At 46.3% G+C, this 23,402-nt stretch overlaps 1 protein-coding gene across 1 annotated transcript; it reads right to left on the bottom strand.

The window, feature by feature from the left end:
- Nucleotides 1-16,717: 16,717 nt before the first annotated feature.
- Nucleotides 16,718-19,532, bottom strand: LOC149438537 (nuclear factor 7, ovary-like). Its single transcript, XM_089659666.1, has one exon. The coding sequence runs from the start codon at nt 18,280-18,282 to the stop codon at nt 16,852-16,854; it is 1,431 nt and encodes a 476-aa protein (XP_089515792.1). The 5' UTR covers nt 18,283-19,532; the 3' UTR covers nt 16,718-16,851.
- Between the last annotated feature and the right edge of the window lie 3,870 nt (nt 19,533-23,402).

Genomic DNA, 23,402 nt, shown 5'->3' on the forward strand with positions numbered 1-23,402 from the left:
TTTACTGAATTGTTGTTTGCCCGATCATTCACTATAATGTGTTTTTTTTACAGAATTTTTGACCTTTGCTGTAATATCATGTGACAAAAAAATTGGAACTACCACCATTATATTCTCTAGGGCAGGGGTGGACAAACTGCAGCTCTCCAGCTGTTGTGGAACTACATTTCCCATGAGGCATTGCAAAGATTACAAAACTGACAGTTACAGCTATGACTTGGCCCTTTGCCTGCTGTTATCTGGCCCTTGGGGAACTATTTCATTAATTGACAACAAGAATGGGGCATAATCCCCCCCCCCCCACTGACACCAATGAAGGGGCACAATTACTCCAAATGATGCCAATTATAGGGGACAATTTCTCCCAATGACACCAAAAATGGGGCTCAGTGACACCAAAGATAGGACACAATTCTTCCTTATGACACCAAGGATGGGGCACAATTTCTAATAATGACACTAACAATGGGGCCCAATGAGATCAATGATGAGGCACAATTCCTTCCAATGACACCAAGGATTGAACATTGTTCTTTCCCAATGGCCACAGTCTGCCCCCCCCCCCATCCCTTAAAGTCTGAATGACAGTAAACTGGCCCTTTGCTCAGAAAGTTTGGAGATTCCTGCTTCCAGAAAATATATAATATTTTGGATGGGTTTTGTGTCATCTTCAGGCATAAAATTATGTTTTTTTTAAAGGTGTGCAAAAACAAACTGATGAAAAAAAGGGTTAATGCCAGAAAGAATGTTGTGAAACAAAAGGTGTTTGTCTAGAAACAAGATGGTGGGGGATGATGCCAGCCTCTGAGAGTTTGGAAAAGTTGTCACCTGGGATGGTTTTCACAATAGGCCCCCCACACAGGTTTAGATATAAGGAGCACACATGTAAATTGGCTACAAATTTCCCACCACAGGGGACTGGCAGACAATACCACACCTTGGGGTGGATGGGGAACATGTGATTGGAATGGTAATGAGTCTCATGCAAAGACCTAAACAAAAAAATAAACAAACAAAAAAAAAACCCATATCATTATCACATAGCTTAGCTGAGCTCCAGATCTACAAAGAAATAGAAAAAAAAGACAAAAGCTGGTCTTCCTATGCTGCAGGTACCCCACATGGAAGAAAAATATATTTAAAATATATTTTTAAAATATTCTTCCCAAATATATTGACATATATTTGAAATACTACAATTTTGGCCGTATTCAAAATATTTCAAAATATGTTTATATACATACACTCATAAATAAATACATATATATATATATATACATGCACATTTTTTTAAAAATACATTTAATCTACATTTTTGGAATGCATTTACAAATATATGTTAAAATGACTTTTTTTATATGTTAAAAAAGACCTGAAGAATATATTTAAAAATAAATATTTTTCATATATTTGTAATATATTTATTTATATACACACAGTATATATAATTTTTTTTTAAATATATTCTTAAGATCTTTTTTAACATACAAAAACGTAATTTTGACATATATTTTTACTTATATTTGTAGATGAATTCCAAAATTGTAGATTAAATGTATTTTTACAAATATTTTTCATGTATTTTGTAATAAAAACACATTTCAACATATAGTATGTGTATATATACATATATATATATATATATATATATATACACACACACACACACAATGCATGTTGAAATGTGTTTTTATATATTAAAAAATATATGAAAAGTATTTGTAATATCTTCCTTTAAAATATATTCTTCAGATCTTTTTTAACATATAAAAAGGTCATTTTTACATATATTTGTATTTCAACACACTGTGTGTGTGTGTGTGTGTGTGTGTGTATGTGTATGTATATGTATGTGTGTGTATATATATATGTGTATATATATGTGTATATATATATATATATACATACACACACACTGCATGTTGAAATATGTTTTTTAGATGTACAAAACATATGAAAAGTATTTTTTTTTAATTTTTTTTAACTGTATTCTTCAGATTTTTTTTAACATATAAAAAAGTCATTTTAACATATAATTGTAAATGCATTCCAAAAATGTAGATTAAATGTATTTTTAAAAATATTTTTCATATGTTGTGTAATAAAAATGCATTTCAACGTTATTATTATTATACAGGATTTATATAGTGCCAACAGTTTGCTCAGCGCTTTACAATATAACGGGACACAATACAGCAACAATACAGTTCAATACAAGAGGCATAGGAGGGCCCTGATCCTGGGAGCTTACAATCTAAGAGGGAGGGGCTAGTGGTACAAAAGATAGTAACTGTGGGGGATGGACTGGTAGGAGGAATACAAGATTCCATTATTACCTGAGGGCAGGATAGGCTTCCCTAAAGAGATAGGTTTTCAGAGATCGCCTAAAAATGAGCAGAGTAGGCGATAGTCTGATAGATTGGGGTAGAGAGTTCCAGAGGATGGGGGGAGCTCTGGAGAAGTCCTGGAGACGAGCATGGGAGGAGGAGACAAGGAAGCTAGAGAGCAGGAGGTTGTGGAAGGAGCAGAGAGTACAGTTTGGGTGATATTTGGAGACAAGATCGGTGATGTAATTTGGGGCGGAGTTATAAATGGCTTTATATGTTAATGTTTTGAATTTTATCCGTTGGACAATTGGAAGCCAGTGGAGGGATTGGCAGAGAGGGGTGGAGGCCAGTGCAGGGATTGGAAGAGAGGGGAGGAGGAAACTGAGTGGAGGCCAGTGGAGGGGTTGGCAGAGAGGGGTGGAGGACACGGAATGGAGGCCAGTGGAGGGATTGGCAGAGAGGGGTGAAGGATACTGAGTGGAGGCCAGTGGAGGGATTGGCAGAGAGGGGTGGAGGACACTGAGTGGAGGCCAGTGGAGGGATTGGCAGAGAGGGATGCAGGACACTGAATGGAGGCCAGTGGAGGGATTGGCAGAGAGGGGTGGAGGATACTGAGTGGAGTCCAGTGGAGGGATTGGCAGAGAGGGGTGGAGGATACTGAGTGGAGGCCAGTGGAGGGATTGGTAGAGGGGATGGAGGACACTGAATGGAGGCCAATGAAGGGATTGGCAGAGGGGGGTGGAGGACAATGAGTGGAGGCCAGTGGAGGGATTGGCAGAGAGGGGTGGAGGACACTGAGTGGAGGCCAGTGGAGGGATTGGCAGAGAGGGGTGGAGGACACTGAATGGAGGCCAGTGGAGGGATTTGCATAGAGGGATGCAGGACACTGAGTGGAGGCCAGTGGAGGGATGGAGGACACTGAATGGAGGCCAGTGGAGGGACTGGCAGAGAGGGATGGAGGACACTGAATGGAGGCCAGTGAAGGGATTGGCAGAGAGGGGTGGAGGACACGGAATGGAGACTAGTGGAGGGATTGGCAGAGAGGGATGGAGGACACTGAATGGAGGCCAGTGGAGGGATTGGTAGAGGGGATGGAGGACACTGAATGGAGGCCAATGAAGGGATTGGCAGAGGGGGGTGGAGGACAATGAGTGGAGGCCAGTGGAGGGATTGGCAGAGAGGGGTGGAGGACACTGAGTGGAGGCCAGTGGAGGGATTGGCAGAGAGGGGTGGAGGACACTGAATGGAGGCCAGTGGAGGGATTTGCATAGAGGGATGCAGGACACTGAGTGGAGGCCAGTGGAGGGATGGAGGACACTGAATGGAGGCCAGTGGAGGGACTGGCAGAGAGGGATGGAGGACACTGAATGGAGGCCAGTGGAGGGATTGGCAGAGAGCGGTAGAGGACACTGAATGGAGGCTAGTGAAGGGATTTGCAGAGAGGAGTGGAGGACATTGAATGGAGGCCAGAGGAGGGATTAGCAGAGAGGGATGGAGGACACTGAGTAAAGATCAATGGAGGGATTGGCATAGAGGGGTGGAGGACACTGAGTGGAGGCCAGTGGAGGGATTGGCAGAGAGGGATGCAGGACACTGAGTGGATGCCAGTGGAGGGATGGAGGACACTGAATGGAGGCCAGTGGAGGGATTGGCAAAGAAGGATGGAGGACACTGAATGGAGGCCAGTGGAGGGATTGGCAGAGAGGGATGAAGGACACTGAATGGAGGCTAGTGGAGGTAATGGTAGAGAGGGATGGAAGACATTGAGTGGAGGCCAGTGGAGGGATTGGCAGAGAGGGGTAGAGGACACTGAGTGGAGGCCAGTGGAGGTAATGGTAGAGATGGATGGAAGACACTGAGTAAAGATCAATGGAGGGATTGGCATAGAGGGGTGGAGGGCACTGAATAAAGGCCAGTGGAGGGATTGGCAGAGAGGGGTGGAGGGCACTGAATGGAGGCCAGTGAAGGGATTGGCAGAGAGGGGTGGAGGACACGGAATGGAGACTAGTGGAGGGATTGGCAGAGAGGGATGGAGGACACTGAATGGAGGCCAGTGGAGGGATTGGTAGAGGGGATGGAGGACACTGAATGGAGGCCAATGAAGGGATTGGCAGAGGGGGGTGGAGGACAATGAGTGGAGGCCAGTGGAGGGATTGGCAGAGAGGGGTGGAGGACACTGAGTGGAGGCCAGTGGAGGGATTGGCAGAGAGGGGTGGAGGATACTGAGTGGAGTCCAGTGGAGGGATTGGCAGAGAGGGGTGGAGGATACTGAGTGGAGGCCAGTGGAGGGATTGGCAGAGAGGGATGCAGGACACTGATTGGAGGCCAGTGCAGGGATTGGCGGAGAGGGATGGAGGACACTGAATGGAGGCCAATGGAATTATTGACAGAGAGGGATAGAGGACACTGAATGGAGGCCAGTGGAAAGATTGGTAGAGAAGGAGGGAGGACACTAAATGGAGGATAGTGGAGGGATTGGCAGAGAGGGGTGGAGGACACTGAGTGGAGGCCAGTGGAATAATTGGCAGAGAGGGATGGAGGACACTGAGTGGAGGCCAGTGGAGGGATTGGCAGAGAGCGGTAGAGGACACTGAATGTAGGTAAATGGAGGGATTGGCAGAGATGGGTGGAGGACACTGAGTGGATGCCAGTGGAGGGATGGAGGACACTGAAGGGAGGCCAGTGGAGGGATTGGCAGAGAGGGATGTAGGACACTGAATGGAGGCCAGTGGAGGGATTGGCAGAGAGGGATGGAGGACACTGAATGGAGGCTAGTGGAGGTAATGGTAGAGATGGATGGAAGACACTGAGTAAAGATCAATGGAGGGATTGGCATAGAGGGGTGGAAAACACTGAATGGAGGCTAGTGGAGGGATTTGCAGAGAGGGGTGGAGGACATTGAATGGAGGCCAGAGGAGGGATTAGCAGAGAGGGATGGAGGACACTGAGTAAAGATCAATGGAGTGATTAACATAGAGGGGTGGAGGACACTGAGTGGAGACCAGTGGAGGGATGGAGGACACTGAATGGAGGCCAGTGGAGGGATTGGCAAAGAAGGATGGAGGACACGGAATGGAGGCCAGTGGAGGGATTGGCAGAGAGGGATGGAGGACACTGAATGGAGGCTAGTGGAGGTAATGGTAGAGATGGATGGAAGACACTGAGTAAAGATCAATGGAGGGATTGGCATAGAGGGGTGGAGGGCACTGAATAAAGGCCAGTGGAGGGATTGGCAGAGAGGGGTGGAGGGCACTGAATGGAGGCCAGTGAAGGGATTGGCAGAGAGGGGTGGAGGACACGGAATGGAGACTAGTGGAGGGATTGGCAGAGAGGGATGGAGGACACTGAATGGAGGCCAGTGGAGGGATTGGTAGAGGGGATGGAGGACACTGAATGGAGGCCAATGAAGGGATTGGCAGAGGGGGGTGGAGGACAATGAGTGGAGGCCAGTGGAGGGATTGGCAGAGAGGGGTGGAGGACACTGAGTGGAGGCCAGTGGAGGGATTGGCAGAGAGGGGTGGAGGACACTGAATGGAGGCCAGTGGAGGGATTTGCATAGAGGGATGCAGGACACTGAGTGGAGGCCAGTGGAGGGATGGAGGACACTGAATGGAGGCCAGTGGAGGGACTGGCAGAGAGGGATGGAGGACACTGAATGGAGGCCAGTGGAGGGATTGGCAGAGAGCGGTAGAGGACACTGAATGGAGGCTAGTGAAGGGATTTGCAGAGAGGAGTGGAGGACATTGAATGGAGGCCAGAGGAGGGATTAGCAGAGAGGGATGGAGGACACTGAGTAAAGATCAATGGAGGGATTGGCATAGAGGGGTGGAGGACACTGAGTGGAGGCCAGTGGAGGGATTGGCAGAGAGGGATGCAGGACACTGAGTGGATGCCAGTGGAGGGATGGAGGACACTGAATGGAGGCCAGTGGAGGGATTGGCAAAGAAGGATGGAGGACACTGAATGGAGGCCAGTGGAGGGATTGGCAGAGAGGGATGAAGGACACTGAATGGAGGCTAGTGGAGGTAATGGTAGAGAGGGATGGAAGACATTGAGTGGAGGCCAGTGGAGGGATTGGCAGAGAGGGGTAGAGGACACTGAGTGGAGGCCAGTGGAGGGATTGGCAGAGAGGGTGGAGGACACTGAGTGGAGGCCAGTGGAGGGATTGGCAGAGAGGGGTGGAGGACACTGAGTGGAGGCCAGTGGAGGGATTGGCAGAGAGGGGTGGAGGGCACTGAATGGAGGCCAGTGAAGGGATTGGCAGAGAGGGGTGGAGGACACGGAATGGAGACCAGTGGAGAGATTGGCTGAGAGGGATGGAGGACACTGAATGGAGGCCAATGGAGGGATTGGCAGAGGGGGGTGGAGGACAACGAGTGGAGGACAGTGGAGGGATTGGCAGAGAGGGGAGGAGGACACTGAGTGGAGGCCAGTGGAGGGATTGGCAGAGAGGGATGGAGGACACTGAATGGAGGCCAGTGGAGGGATTGGCAGAGAGGGGTGGAGGGCACTGAAAGGAGGCCAGTGAAGGGATTGGCAGAGAGGGGTGGAGGACACGGAATGGAGACCAGTGGAGAGATTGGCTGAGAGGGATGGAGGACACTGAATGGAGGCCAATGGAGGGATTGGCAGAGGGGGGTGGAGGACAACGAGTGGAGGACAGTGGAGGGATTGGCAGAGAGGGGAGGAGGACACTGAGTGGAGGCCAGTGGAGGGATTGGCAGAGAGGGATGGAGGACACTGAATGGAGGCCAGTGGAGGGATTGGCAGAGAGGGATGGAGGACACTGAATGGAGGTAACTGGAGGAATTGGCAGAGATGGGTGGAGGACACTGAGTGGATGCCAGTGGAGGGATGGAGGACACTGAATTGAGGCCAGTGGAGGGATTGGCAGAGAGGGATGGAGGACACTGAATGGAGGCCAGTGGAAAGATTGGTAGAGAAGGAGGGAGGACACTAAATGGAGGATAGTGGAGGGATTGGCAGAGAGGGGTGGAGGACACTGAGTGGAGGCCAGTGGAATTATTGGCAGAGAGCGATGGAGGACACTGAGTGGAGATCAATGGAGGGATTGGCAGAGAGGGGTGGAGGACACTGAATGAAGCCCACTGGAGAGATTGGCAGAGAGGGATGGAGGGCACTGAATGGAGGCCAGTGGAGGGATTGGTAGAGCGGGATGGAGGACACTGAATGGAAGTTAGTGGAGGGATTGGCAGAGAGGGATGGAGGACACTGAATGAAGGCCAGTGGAGGGATTGGCAGAGAGGGATGAAGGACACTGAATGAAGGCCAGTGGAGGGATTGGCAGAGAGGGATGGAGGACACTGAATGGAGGCCAGTGGAGAGATTGGCAGAGAGGGATGGAGGACACTGAATGGAGGCCAGTGGAGGGATTGGCAGAGAGGGATGGAGGACACTGAATGGAAGTTAGTGGAGGGATTGGCAGAGAGGGGTGGAGGACAATGAATGGAGGCCGGTGGAGGGATTTGCCAAGAGGGGTGGAGGACAATGAATGGAGGCCAGTGGAGGGATTGGCAGAGAGGGGTGGAGGACACTGAATGGAGGCCAGTGGAGGGATTGGCAGAGAGGGAACGGTTAGTAAGGTGGATGAGTCTGGGAGCAGCATTCATGATAGACTGAAGAGGGGATACATACAGTATATATATATATAGAATACGGCCAGAATTGTAGCATTTCCAATACATGTCAACATATTTGGGAAGAATATTGTTACAATGTATCTTTCTTCCATGTGGGACATTAGGACCAGATATACTGTCATATCAGCGGTCCTGGTACACGGGGTGATTAGATATACTGTCATAACAGTGATCCTGGTACACGGGGTGATTAGATATACTGTCATATCAGCGATCCTGGTACGCGGGGTGATTAGATATACTGTCATATCAGCGATCCTGGTACGCGGGGTGATTAGATATACTGTCATATCAGCGATCCTGGTACGCGGGGTGATTAGATATACTGTCATATCAGCGATCCTGGTACGCGGGGTGATTAGATATACTGTCATATCAGTGATCCTGGTACACGGGGTGATTAGATATACTGTCATATCAGCGATCCTGGTACGCGGGGTGATTAGATATACTGTCATATCAGCGATCCTGGTACGCGGGGTGATTAGATATACTGTCATATCAGCGATCCTGGTACGCGGGGTGATTAGATATACTGTCATATCAGCGATCCTGGTACACGGGGTGATTAGATATACTGTCATATCAGCGGTCCTGGTACGCGGGGTGATTAGATATACTGTCATATCAGCGGTCCTGGTACGCGGGGTGATTAGATATACTGTCATATCAGCGGTCCTGGTACGCGGGGTGATTAGATATACTGTCATATCATCGGTCCTGGTACGCGGGGTGATTAGATATACTGTCATATCAGCGATCCTGGTACGCGGGGTGATTAGATATACTGTGATATCAGCGATCCTGGTACACGGGGTGATTAGATATACTGTGATATCAGCGATCCTTGTACACGGGGTGATTAGATATACTGTCATATCAGTGATCCTGGTACACGGGGTGATTAGATATACTGTCATATCAGTGATCCTGGTACACGGGGTGATTAGATATACTGTCATATCAGCGGTCCTGGTACACCGGGTGATTAGATATACTGTCATATCAGCGGTCCTGGTAAACGGGGTGATTAGATATACTGTCATATCAGCGGTCCTGGTACACGAGGTGATTAGATATACTGTCATATCAGCGGCCTTGGTACACGGGGTGATTAGATATACTGTCATATCATCGGTCCTGGTACACGGGGTGATTAGATATACTGTCATATCAGTGATCCTGGTACACGGGGTGATTAGATATACTGTCATATCAGCGATCCTGGTACACGGGGTGATTAGATATACTGTCATATCACTGATCCTGATAAAAGGGGTGATTAGCGTGTTCCCAGGCACCTCTGGCACACCCACTGTACATGCCTATGCCCTGGACCAGTAGTGGTGAACCTTTGTCACGTGAGCTACAGTGGGAACGTAGAGCCCTCTCTGTTGGCACCCTAGCCAAGTCGCCCCGGCAGCCGATCATCTGATAACAGTGCACATAGGGGCCAATGCGCATGCTCGGAAAGGAGTAGCAGCGCCAGGTGATGATGTCACTAGACGCGACTCATTAGCCATCAGTAGGTCAGTGCGCTGCCAAGAAAATTATATATATATATATTTACTTGGACTGAGATCAGTGGACTGTGATTTGTAGGAGAAGCCCCCACAGACCCACAAGGAAGGAAAAGCACTGAGCAGCCTTTTTCAGGGCACGCCAAAGCTGGTGGTCAGTGGAACTTTGCCCCTCTGTGCTGGAGGTCAGTGGAACTTTGCCCCCTTGTGCTGGTGGGCAGTGAAACTTTGCCCTCTCGTGCTGGTGGTCATTGGAACTTTGCCCCTCTGTGCTGGTGGTCATTGGAACTTTGCTCCTCTGTGCTGGTGCTTAATGTAACTTTACCCTCTAGTGCCGGTGGTCAGTGGAACTTTACCCCCTTGTGCTGGTGGTCAGTGAAACTTTGCCCTCTCGTGCTGGTGGTCATTGGAACTTTGCCCCTCTGTGCTGGTGGTCAGTGGAACTTTGCCCTCTCGTGCTGGTGGTTAGTGGAACTTTGTCCATCTGTGCTGGTGGTCAGTGGAACTTTGCCCCTTGTGCTGTTGGTAAGTTCAACACTGCCTCTCTGTGCTGGAGGTCAGTGGAAATTTGCCCCTCTGTGCTGGTAGTCAGTGGAACATTGCCCCCTTGTGCATGTGGTCAGTAGAACGTTGCCCCCTTGTGCTTGTGGTCAGTGGAACTTTTCCCCCTTGTGCTTGTGGTCAGTGGAACCTTGTGCCCTTGTGCTGGTGGTCAGTGGGACATTGCCTCTCTGTGCTGGTTGTCATTGAAACTTTGCCCCTCTGTGCTAGTGGTCAGTTGAACTTTGACCCTCTGTCCTGGTGATCAGTGGAACTTTGCCTCTCTGTGCTTGTTGTCAGTGGAACATTGCCTTTATGTGTTGGTGGTCAGTGGAACTTTGCCCCCTTGTGCTGGTGATCAGTGGAACGTTGCCCTCTTGTGTTGGTGGTCAGTGGAACTTTGCCCCCTTGTGCTGGTGGTCAGTGGATCTTTGCCACTCTGTGCTGATGGTCAGTGGAACTTTACCCCTTTGTGCTGGTGGTCAGAGGAACCTTGCACCCTTGTGCTGGTGGTCAATGGAAATTTTCCCCTTCATGCTGGTAGTCAGAGGAACTTTGCCCCCTTGTGCTGGTGGTCAGTGGAACTTTGCCCGTCTGTGCTTTTGGTCAGTGGAACTTTGCCCCCTTGCCCTGGTTTTCAGTGGGACTTTGCTCTTTGTGCTGGTGGAAAGTGGAACTTTGCCCCTCTGTGCTTGTTGTCAGTGGAACACTGCCTTTTTGCGCCCTTGTGCGGGTGGTCAATGGAACTTTGCCCCTTGTGCTGGTGGTCAGTGGGACTTTGCTCTTTGTGCTGGTGGAAAGTGGAACTTTGCCCCTCTGTGCTTGTGGTCAGTGGAACATTGCCTTTTTGCGCCCTTGTGCTGGTGGTCAATGGAACTTTTCACCCTCGTGCTGGTGGTCAGAGGAACTTTGCCCCCTTGTCATGGTGGTCAGTGGAACATTACCTCTCTGTGCTGGTGGTCAGTGGGACTTTGCTGATTGTGCTGGTGGAAAGTGGAACTTTGCCCCTCTTTACTGGTGGTCAATGGAACTTATCCCCTCTGTACTGGTGGTCAGTGTAATCTTGCCCCTCTGTGCTTGTAGTCAGTTGAACATTTCCCCTTGTGCTGGTGTTCAGTAGAACTTTGCTCCTCTGTGCTGGTGGTTAATGTAACTTTGCCCCCTTGGTCTGGTGGTCAGTGGAACTTTGCCCCTCTGTGCTGGGGGTCAGTGGAACTTTGCTCCTCTCTGCTGGTGGTCAGTGGAACTTTGCCCCTCTCTGCTGGTGGTCAGTGGAACTTTGCCCCTCTGTGCTGGTGGTCAGTGGAACTTTGCCCCTCTGTGCTGGTGGTCAGTGGAACTTTGCCCCTCTGTGCTGGTGGTCAGTGGAACTTTGCCCCTCTGTGCTGGTGGTCAATGGAACTTTGCCTTTTTGTGCTGGTGGTCAGTGGAACATTGCCCCCTTGTGCTGGTGGTCAGTAGAACGTTTCCCCCTTGTGCTGGTGGTCAGTGGAACTTTGCCCCCTTGTGCTTGTGGTCAGTGGAACCTTGCACCCTTGTGCTGGTGGTCAGTAGAACATTGCCCCTCTGACCTGGTGGTCAGTGGAACTTTGATCCCTTGTCCTGGGGGTCAGAGGAACTTTGCCTATCTGTGCTGTAGGTCAGTGTAACCTTGCCCCTCTGTGCTTGTGGTCAGTGGAACTTTGCTCCTCTGTGCTGATGGTTAATGTAACTTTGCCCCCTTGTACTGGTGGTCATTGGAAATTTGCCCCTCTGTGCTGGTAGTCAGTGGAACATTACTCCTCTGTGCTGGTGGTCAATGGAACTTCCCCCCTTGTGCTGGTGGTCAGTGGAACTTTGCCCCTCTGTGCTTGTGGTCAGTGGAACTTTGCCCCTCTGTGCTTGTGGTCAGCAGAACTTTGCCCCCTCGTGTTGGTGGTCAGCAGAACTTTGCCCCCTCGTGTTGGTGGTCAGCAGAACATTGCCCCTCTGTGCTGGTGGTCAGTGGAACTTTGCCGCCTTGTGGTGGTGGTCAGTGGAACATTGCCCAATTGTGCCTGTTGTCAGTGTAACTTTGCCCCTCTGTGCTGATGGTCAGTGTAACTTTGATCCCTTGTCCTGGCGGTCAGCGGAACTTAAATTCTAAAAACGGTAGGTATAGCTTGTAGCCCTCTCACAGAGCTTACACGGTTTGACCCCAGATCTGGTATGCTTGCATAAAATGTATCTACACCTGGCCATTGCAGCAGAGAACACAGGAATATGCTGAATTGGGTCTGTGGGCTGATACGATCACAATTCAATTTTTTTGTGATGCCCATCTTAAAGTGTTACTAAACCCAGGACCCTGCGTTCACTGTATCCCGTCCCTCCGGACCCTACGTTCACTATATCCGGTCTCCCTGGACCCTGCATTCACTATATCCGGTCTCCATGGACCCTGCATTCACTATATCCGGTCTCCCAGGACCCTGTATTCACGATATCCGCTCTCCCCGAACCCCGCATTCACTATATCCGCTCTCTACGGATCCCAAATTCACTATATCCGCTCTCTACGGAACCCGCATTCACTATATCCTGTCTCCCAGAACCCTGCATTCACTATATCTGCTCTCCGAGGACCCTGCATTCCCTATGTTCAGTCTCCCAGGACCCTGCATTCCCTATGTTCAGTCTCCCCAGACCATGCATTCACTATATCCAGTCTTCCCGGACCTTGCATTCACTATATTTGCTCTCCCTGGAACCCTGCATTCACTATATCTTCTCTCCCCGGACCCTGCATCCACTATAACCGCTCTCCACGGACCCTGCATTCCCTATATCTGCTCTCCCTGGACCCCGCATTCACTATATATACTATATAATACGTAAGAGGAGGATATGATCACCATGTATAGTACATCAGGGGGGATATGGTCTCCATGAATAATACATAAGGGGGACATGATCACCATGTATAATACATAAGGGGGGGGGGATATGATCTCCATGTATAATACATAAGGGGGGGATATGATCTCCATGTATAATACATAAGGGGGGTATGATCACCATGTATAATACATAAGGGGGGATATGATCACCATATATAATACATAAGGGGGATATGATCTCCATGTATAATACATAAGGGGGGATATGATCTCCATGTATAATACATAAGGGGGGATATGATCTCCATGTATAATACATAAGGGGGGATATGATCTCCATGTATAATACATAAGGGGGGATATGATCTCCATGTATAATACATAAGGGGGGATATGATCTCCATGTATAATACATAAGGGGGGATATGATCTCCATGTATAATACATAAGGGGGATATGATCTCCATGTATAATACATAAGGGGGGGATATGATCTCCATGTATAATACATAAGGGGGGATATGATCTCCATGTATAATACATAAGGGAGGGATATGACCTCCATGTATAAAACATAAGGGGGGATATGATCTCCATGTATAATACATAAGGGGGGATATGATCTCCATGTATAATACATAAGAGGGGATATGATCTCCATGTATAATACATAAGGGGGGATATGATCTCCATGTATAATACATAAGGGGGGATATGATCACCATGTATAATACATAAGGGGGATATGATCTCCATGTATAATACATAAGGGGGGATATGATCTCCATGTATAATACATAAGAGGGGATATGATCTCCATGTATAATACATAAGGGGGGATATGATCTCCATGTATAATACATAAGGGCGGATATGATCACCATGTATAATACATAAGGGGGATATGATCTCCATGTATAATACATAAGGGGGGATATGATCACCATGTATAATACATAAGGGGGGATATGATCTCCATGTATAATACATAAGGGGGGATATGATCTCCATGTATAATACATAAGGGGGATATGATCTCCATGTATAATACATAAGGGGGGATATGATCACCATGTATAATACTTAAGGGGGGATATGATCACCATGTATAATACATAAGGGGGATATGATCTCCATGTATAATAAATAAGGGGGTATGATCTCCATATATAATACATAAGGGGGATATGATCTCCATATATAACACATAAGGGGGGATATGATCTCCATATATAATACATAAGGGGGGATATGATCTCCATGTATAATACATAAGGGGGGATATGATCTCCATGTATAATACATAAGGGGGGATATGATCTCCATGTATAATACATAAGGGGGATATGATCTCCATGTATAATACATAAGGGGGGATATGATCTCCATGTATAATACATAAGGGGGGATATGATCTCCATGTATAATACATAAGGGGGGATATGACCTCCATGTATAAAACATAAGGGGGGATATGATCTCCATGTATAATACATAAGGGGGGATATGATCTCCATGTATAATACATAAGAGGGGATATGATCTCCATGTATAATACATAAGGGGGGATATGATCTCCATGTATAATACATAAGGGGGGATATGATCACCATGTATAATACATAAGGGGGATATGATCTCCATGTATAATACATAAGGGGGGATATGATCTCCATGTATAATACATAAGAGGGGATATGATCTCCATGTATAATACATAAGGGGGGATATGATCTCCATGTATAATACATAAGGGCGGATATGATCACCATGTATAATACATAAGGGGGATATGATCTCCATGTATAATACATAAGGGGGGATATGATCACCATGTATAATACATAAGGGGGGATATGATCTCCATGTATAATACATAAGGGGGGATATGATCTCCATGTATAATACATAAGGGGGATATGATCTCCATGTATAATACATAAGGGGGGATATGATCACCATGTATAATACATAAGGGGGGATATGATCACCATGTATAATACATAAGGGGGATATGATCTCCATGTATAATAAATAAGGGGGTATGATCTCCATATATAATACATAAGGGGGATATGATCTCCATATATAACACATAAGGGGGGTGTGATCTCCATATATAATACATAAGGGGGGATATGATCTCCATGTATAATACATGAGGGGGATATGATCACCATGTATAATAGATAATGGGGGGATATGATCTCCATGTATAATACATAAGAGGGGATATGGATAGGCTCTACAGTGGTAGATGATTGCACCACAGACATGATTGCAGTGTTTATTTAGGGAGGAGGAATAGATTACGATATCTTCCAGGTAGACTAGGATAAACTGACCAAGGAACTGAAGAAGAATGTCATTAATAAATTCCTGGATGGTGGCTGGTGCATTACATGCCAGGTACTAGGGATGTCCCTCACGTGTGCTGAATGCTGGCTTCCTCTTATTGCACAAATTCATACCAGGTTGTAAGCCACCTGAATACTGTATCTAGCTTGGCCAATATCTATGCCTCCTGGATCAGGCAGAGGAGTTCTGAAATAAGAAGAATTGGATTTTTTTTGGGGAATGGTGATCTTATTCTGGCCACTATGGTCTACATAGACCTGTAAGGTTTTGTCCGAAGAGAAATCAAGAAGGGGATGGGGGGAGTGAAACCCTCCCCTAGATTCTTGTGAATGAAAGATACCATAGCTTGAGTCTGAGGTCCAAACAAAGGTAGACTGATCCTGTAGGAGGAAGGTTACCTGGCTGGTGGTCCATAGGACAGTCATATGGGGAGTTAGGTGGAAGTTACGTAGTTGGTAAGTTTGAATACAGACACTGGTCCATCAAGTTCAACCAGAAGTTCTGTAGAAGCTTTATCAGAAACAGTGCAAATAAAATACAAAACATTGTTCATAAACATTGATCACGTGGGAGCTAGAGAGACACAAAGTAACTCTAGGGGCCTAGGGCCCTGTCAGCATGGTCAGCTGGGAATCTGTCTGCTGATCCCTGCTGAGTAGATGGATGACACAGTCTAACACAGCCCACTGTTCTCTATGGGGTGGTTGGATATAAATGGACCGCCTGTCCATTTACATCCGACTATCATCTGATCCACTAGAAGGATGGAGAATGGATCACCCACCTGTCTATTCTTAGCAGATTGGTTGTGATGCAGGTGGGTGTAAACAGATCTGTCCATTTACATGCACCTCCCCATAGAGAACAATGGATGGTCTAAACGGGTCCTCCTGAAAATTGGGCCGGTGGACCCTATTGGTCCGCCAATGTGAAAGGGGCCATAGAGAGATACACAGTAACATTGTTTCTAAACATCAATCAGACGGGAGACAGAGAGATGCAAAGTAATATTGTTTATTAACATCAATCAGATAGGATGTATAACAATTTTAGGAAAAAAAAATTGTATCCTTATCTACTGTAGCAATATTTTTTAGTCTATGGATTGCATTAAAACATAAAATCATTTGTACAATACAATATCCCCCCCCCCCCCCCCCCACCAAACAAAAAAAACCTTTGTTTTAATACTGTACTATAATAATGTAATTATGGACTAAATTAACCAGTCCCTAGTAAAAATGTAACATTTGCTCTCCATGGGAGGGGCGTATATAGGGTGGAGAGGTGAAATGGTGAAGGGCATTGATTGCCATCATCACTGACATGATGTTCGACCACAAAATTGTATCACCTGTAAGGCTTATGGGTTGGAAGGGAGCAAAAGGGCCAACTGCTCGGCATGGTGTCAGTAGCAACAGCAGTTCCCATTGGGCAGATCTATATGGGTTAGTTGGCACCAGGGTAGAGGAAAGGTGGTTGCAGCCAATAACTGTGATCAATCAGGGAGAAAGATGGCAAAATATCTGGCAAAATTTTACAATATTTTAAAATAATATCATCAGTGGCAGATTTATCCCATCTCCCTTCAAGATAATGAAATAGATGAATGCCATACACCCAACACAGGATAGAGGGGCTCGGTGAAGTAGGCTGTGAAGGTGTGGAGGTGGCGGATGGGGTCACACATATAGAAGGAGATCTGCCCAGCCTCATAATCCAGATATACCCGGACTCGGCTACCAGGAATATCATCAGGGAGTTCGGTCACAGTATAGTCATGCACAGCTTTATACTTTTTACCCCTCCTGTCCAAACCCCAGGACACGTCATTACATCCAATCAAGGAGTCATCCCCCTCCCTGTCTATACAGTCATAACACATCCCAATAATCCAGTTATTGGATCTCTGGACATCTACTTCCCAATAATGTCGCCCTGAAGAGAAACTCTGATTGCCTAAAACTTGAAAATTATCTGTAAATCTTTCCTCAGTCTTTGGGCGATACTGATACGCACCTGACCAGGACAGAGTCTTCTTATCATTGGAGATGCATGCAAAATTAGAAGCTATGTCCTCATCCAAAACCATATCTACAGCTTTCTGAAAATAGATCCCCCCAATGACACCAGTGATTATATCTGATAAACCAGTGCGGAGCATATCTGAGACCCAGGACAAATCCAGATCCCCCCCATCATAGAGCAGTTCATCATGTCTCTCTGTGTCCTCCTCATCTCCATCCCCTGTATCATACAAGTCACCTGTGTCCGATTCCTGTAGGATGGTCAATGGATCTGTCATGGCACACAGTTCCTTTAATGGAAGTATCTTCTTGGACAGCTCCTCCATCTTTAATTCCAACTGCTGGATCAAATCGTTGACTGGGCTTAAGATCCACTCTGCTTGCACAGCAATCTCACTCAAAATTCTCTTCTCCAGGTCTTCCAGAGGTCTCCTGAGATCTTGGAACAGGGCAGTGACTCTCCTGGTTTCACCATCTGCTTTGCCAGTTTGTTCTCCAGTTAAACTGCAGGAGATGCAGATACAGGCGGTGTCCTCGGTGCAGCAATACTCCAGGATCTTCTTATGGACGGAGCATTTCATCTTCTCCGTGGTGGTGGTGGGGTCACACAAGACATGTACTGGTGACTTACTGTGGACTCTCAGATGGTTTTCACATAGAGAAGCCTCACATAGCAGACAGGACTTCACAGCAGGTACAGAGGTGTGAATACAGTAAGTACAGGAGATGCCGGTCTTCTCTGGATCTGGAGGAGCAGACAGGAAATGCTGAGTTATATTACGCAGAGTTCTATTTCTTTGCAGCGGGGGTCGCTCCTGGAACTCTTCCCTGCACTGAGGGCAGCAATAACCTCCATTCTCCTCCTGTGTATCAAAGACACAGTCAATGCAGACCAGGCAGAAATTGTGCCCACATTTCAACATGATGGGATCCATATAAATGTTCAGGCAGATGGAACAATCCAGCTCAGCTCTCAGATCTGCAGATGCCATGGCCAACAGCAAAAAAGACAAATGATCATCAGACTTGGTTGTATTCCAAAACCAGTTTGTCTGGTCAGGCAATTTCCTGCAGAGGGCGGGGCTAAGAAGGTGTTTGTCCAGGTAGCTGAAAAGGTCACAAAAAGCTGAAAAAAGTCAACAATCTCCCCCCAAAAACAAATGTAACCACCAGGGGGTGTCTCATCAAATTTAGACTGCTTGGTCAGTTCCTAGTCTGGCTTTGCTCAGTTCCTTGGAAGTTCTGCCTCCCTGTCTGTTCTCCATTCTGTCAATTGGTGGCACTGGTACCTCTGGCATTGGCATGAGGATACAAAGTAGGCTTGGGTTATGAATATTCATATGGGTGGTAATAGGTTTGTGTTCTGGAGGATATATCCCACCTTGGTGAGTGGGGCCTCCATCCTTGTTACAATGGTGCTGCTGTTCTGTCTTTTGTTCCCTCTGAATATGAAGAAATCTTTGAAATGTGTTTTTTTTACTGAATTGTTGTTTGCCCGATCATTCACTATTATGTGTTTTTTTAACAGAATTTTTGACCTTTGCAGTAATATCACGTGACAAAAAAATTGGAACTACCAACATGATATTCTCTAGGGCAGGGGTGGACAAACTGTGGCTCTCCAGATGTTGTGGAACTACATTTCCCATGAGCCATTGCAAAGATTAAAAAACTGACAGTTACAGCTATGACTTGGCCCTTTGCCTGCTTTTATCTGGCCCTTGGGGAACTATTTCATTCATTGACACCAACAATGGGGCATAATTCCCCCCCAACGGACACCAATGAAGGGGCACAATTACTCCAAATGATGCCAATTACAGGGGACAATTTCTCCCAATGACACCAAAAATGGGGCTCAGTAACACCAAAGATTGGACACAATTCTTCCTAATGACACCAAGGATGGGGCACAATTTCTAATAATGACACCGACAATGGGGCCCAATGAGATCAATGATGAGGCACAATTCATTCCAATGACACCAAGGATTGAACATTGTTTTTTCCCAATGGCCAAAGTCTCCCCCCCATCCCTTAAAGTCTGATTGACAGTAAACTGGCCCTTTGCTCAGAAAGTTTAGAGACCCCTGCTTCCAGAAAACATATAATATTTTGGATGGGTTTTGTGTCATCTTCAGGACTAAAATTATGTTTTTTTTACAAGGTGTGCAAAAACAAACTGATGAAAAAAAGGGTTAATGCCAGAAAGAATGTTGTAAAAAAAAGGTGTTTGTCTAGAAACAAGATGGTGGGGGATGATGCCAGCCTCTGAGAGTTTGGAAAAGTGGTCACCTGGGATGGTTTTCACAATAGGCCCCCCACACAGGTTTAGATATAAGGAGCACACATGCAAAATGACTGTAAATTTCCCACCACAGGGGACTGGCAGACAATACCACACCTTGGGGTGGATGGGGAACATGTGATTGGAATGGTAATGAGTCTCATGCAAAGAGCTAAACAAAAAAATAAATAAATAAATAAACAAAAAAAACCCATATCATTATCACATAGCTTAGCTGAGCTCCAGATCTACAAAGAAATAGAAAAAAAAAAAGACAAAAGCTGGTCTTCTTACACTGCAGGTACCCCACATGGAAGAAAAATATATTTAAAATATATCTTTAAAATATTCTTCCCAAATATATTGACATATATTTGAAATACTACAATTTTGGCCATATTCAATATACTTCAAAATATGTTTATATACATACATACATACATATATATATATATATATATATATACATGCACATATTTTTAAAAATACATTTAATCTACATTTTTGGAATGCATTTACAAATATAAGTAAAAATATATGTTAAAATAACTTTTTTATATGTTAAAAACGACCTGAAGAATATATTTAAAAATAAATATTTTTCATATATTTTGTAATATATTTATATATATACATACAGTATATATATATATATATATATATATATATATATATATATATATATATATATATAAACATTTTTTTATTAAATATATTCTTTAGATCTTTTTTAACATACAAAAAAGTAATTTTGACACATATTTTTACTTATATTTGTAAATGAATTCCAAAATTGCAGATTAAATGCATTTTTACAAATATTTTTCTTGTATTTTGTAATAAAAACACATTTCAACATATAGTATGTGTATATATACATTCATACATATACTGTGTATATATATATATATATATATACACACACACACACAATGCATGTTGAAATGTGTTTTTATATATTAATAAATATATGAAAAGTATTTGTAATATCTTTCTTTAAAATATATTCTTCAGTTCTTTTTTAACATATAAAAAGGTCATTTTTACATATATTTGTATTTCAACACACAGTGTGTGTGTGTGTGTATATATATATATATATACACACACACACTGCATGTTGAAATGTGTTTTTTAGATGTACAAAACATATGAAAAGTATTTTTTTAAAACTTTTTTTTTAACTGTATTCTTCAGATTTTTTTTAACATATAAAAAAGTCATTTTAACATATATTTGTAAATGCATTCCAAAAATGTAGATTAAATGTATTTTTAAAAATATTTTTCATATGTTGTGTAATAAAAATGCATTTCAACATTATTATTATTATTATTATACAGGATTTATATAGAGCCAACAGTTTGCTCAGCACTTTACAATATAACGAGAAACAATACAGCAACAGTACAGCTCAATACAAGAGGCATAGGAGGGCCTGATCCTTAGAGCTTACAATCTAGGAGGGAGGGGCTAGTGGTACAAAAGGTAGTAAGTGTGGGGGATGGGCTGGTAGGAGGAATACAAGATTCCATTATTAGCTGAGGGCAGGATAGGCTTCCCTGAAGAGAGAGGTTTTCAGAGATCGCCTAAAAATGAGCAGAGTAGGCGATAGTCTGATAGATTGGGGTAGAGAGTTCCAGAGGATGGGGGAAGCTGTGGAGAAGTCCTGGAGACGAGCAGGGGAGGAGGAGACAAGGGAGCTAGAGAGCAGGAGGTTGTGGAAGGAGCGGAGAGTACGGTTTGGGTGATATTTGTAGATAAGATCAAAGATGTAATTTGGGGCAGAGTTATAAATGGCTTTATATGTTATTGTTAATGTTTTGAATTTTATCCGTTGGGCAATTGGAAGCCAGTGGAGGGATTGGCAGAGAGGGGTGGAGGACACTGAATGGAGGCCAGTGGAGGGATTGGCAGAGAGGGGTGGAGGACACTGAATGGAGGGATTGGCAGAGAGGGGTGGAGGACACGGAATGGAGACCAGTGGAGGGATTGGCAGAGAGGGGTGGAGGACACTGAATGGAGGCCAGTGGAGGGATTGGTAGAGAGGGATGGAGGACAATGAATGGAGGCCAGTGGAGGGATTGGCAGAGAGGGGTGGAGGACAATGAGTGGAGACCAGTGGAGGGATTGGCAGAGAGGGGTGGAGGACACTGAATGGAAGCCAGTGGAGGGATTGGCAGAGAGGGGTGGAGAACACTGAATAGAGACCAGTGGAGGAATTGGCAGAGAGGGGTAGAGGACACTGAATGGAGGCCAGTGGAGGGATTGGCAGAGAGGGGTGGAGGACACTGAATGGAGGCCAGTGGAGGGATTGGCAGAGAGGGGTGGAGGACACTGAATGGAGGCCAGTGGAGGGATTGGCAGAGAGGGGTGGAGGACACTGAATGGAGGCCAGTGGAGGGATTGGTAGAGAGGGGAGGAGGACAATGAATGGAGGCCAGTGGATGGATTGGCAGAGAGGGGTGGAGGACACTGAATGGAGGCAAGTGGAGGGATTTGCAGAGAGGGATGCAGGACACTGAGTGGAGGTCAGTGGAGGGATGGAAGACACTGAATGGAGGCCAGTGGAGGGATTGGCAGAGAGGGATGGAGGACACTGAATGGAGGCTAGTGGAGGGAATGGTAGAGAGGGATGGAGAACACTGAGTAAAGATCAATGGAAGGATTGACATAGAGGGGTGGAAAACACTGAATGGAGGCCAGTGGAGGGATTGGCAGAGAGGGCTGGAGGACACTAAATGGAGGCCAGTGGAGGGATTGGCAGAGAGTGGTGGGGGACACTGAATGGAGGCCAGTGGAGGGATTGGCAGAGAGGGGTGGAGGACACTTAATGGAGGCCAGTGGAGGGATTGGCAGAGAGGGGAGGAGGACACTGAATGGAGGCCAATGGATGAATTGGCAGAGAGGGGTGGAGGACACTGAATGGAGGCAAGTGGAGGGATTTGCAGAGAGGGATGCAGGACACTGAGTGGAGGTCAGTGGAGGGATGGAGGACACTGAATGGAGGCCAGTGGAGGGATTGGCAGAGAGGGATGGAGGACACTGAATGGAGACTAGTGGAGGGAATGGTAGAGAGGGATGGAGAACACTGAGTAAAGATCAATGGAAGGATTGACATAGAGGAGTGGAAAACACTGAATGGAGGCCAGTGGAGGGATTGGCAGAGAGGGCTGGAGGACACTAAATGGAAGCCAGTGGAGGGATTGGCAGAGAGGGGTGGGGGACACTGAATGGAGGCCAGTGGAGGGATTGGCAGAGAGGGATGGAGGACACTGAATGGAGGCCAGTGGAGGGATTGGCAGAGAGGGGAGGAGGACACTGAATGGAGGCCACTGGAGGGATTGGCAGAGAGGGGTGGAGAACACTGAATGGAGGCCAGTGGAGGGATTTGCAGAGAGGGATGCAGGACACTGAGTGGAGGTCAGTGGAGGGATGGAGGACACTGAATGGAGGCCAGTGGAGAGATTGGCAGAGAGGGATGCAGGACACTGAGTGGATGCCAGTGGAGGGATGGAGGACACTGAATGGAGGCCAGTGGAGGGATTGGCAGAGAGGGGTGGAGGACACTGAATGGAAGCCAGTGGAGGGATTGGCAGAGAGGGGTGGAGAACACTGAATAGAGACCAGTGGAGGAATTGGCAGAGAGGGGTAGAGGACACTGAATGGAGGCCAGTGGAGGGATTGGCAGAGAGGGGTGGAGGACACTGAATGGAGGCCAGTGCAGAGATTGGCAGAGAGGGATGGAGGACAGTGAAGGGATTTTCAGAGAGGGGTGGAAGACAATGAATGGAGGCCAGTGGAGGGATTGGCAGAGAGGGATGG

This window comes from Staurois parvus, unplaced genomic scaffold (assembly GCF_062004578.1).
Source record: "Staurois parvus isolate SC_StPar_1 unplaced genomic scaffold, SC_StPar_1.0 ptg001181l, whole genome shotgun sequence".
NCBI lineage: Eukaryota > Metazoa > Chordata > Amphibia > Anura > Ranidae > Staurois > Staurois parvus.

What these genes read in the sequence shown, in the direction of transcription:
- LOC149438537 (XM_089659666.1), bottom strand. Translation starts at nt 18,282, where the DNA reads ATGGCATCTGCAGATCTGAGAGCTGAGCTGGATTGTTCCATCTGCCTG.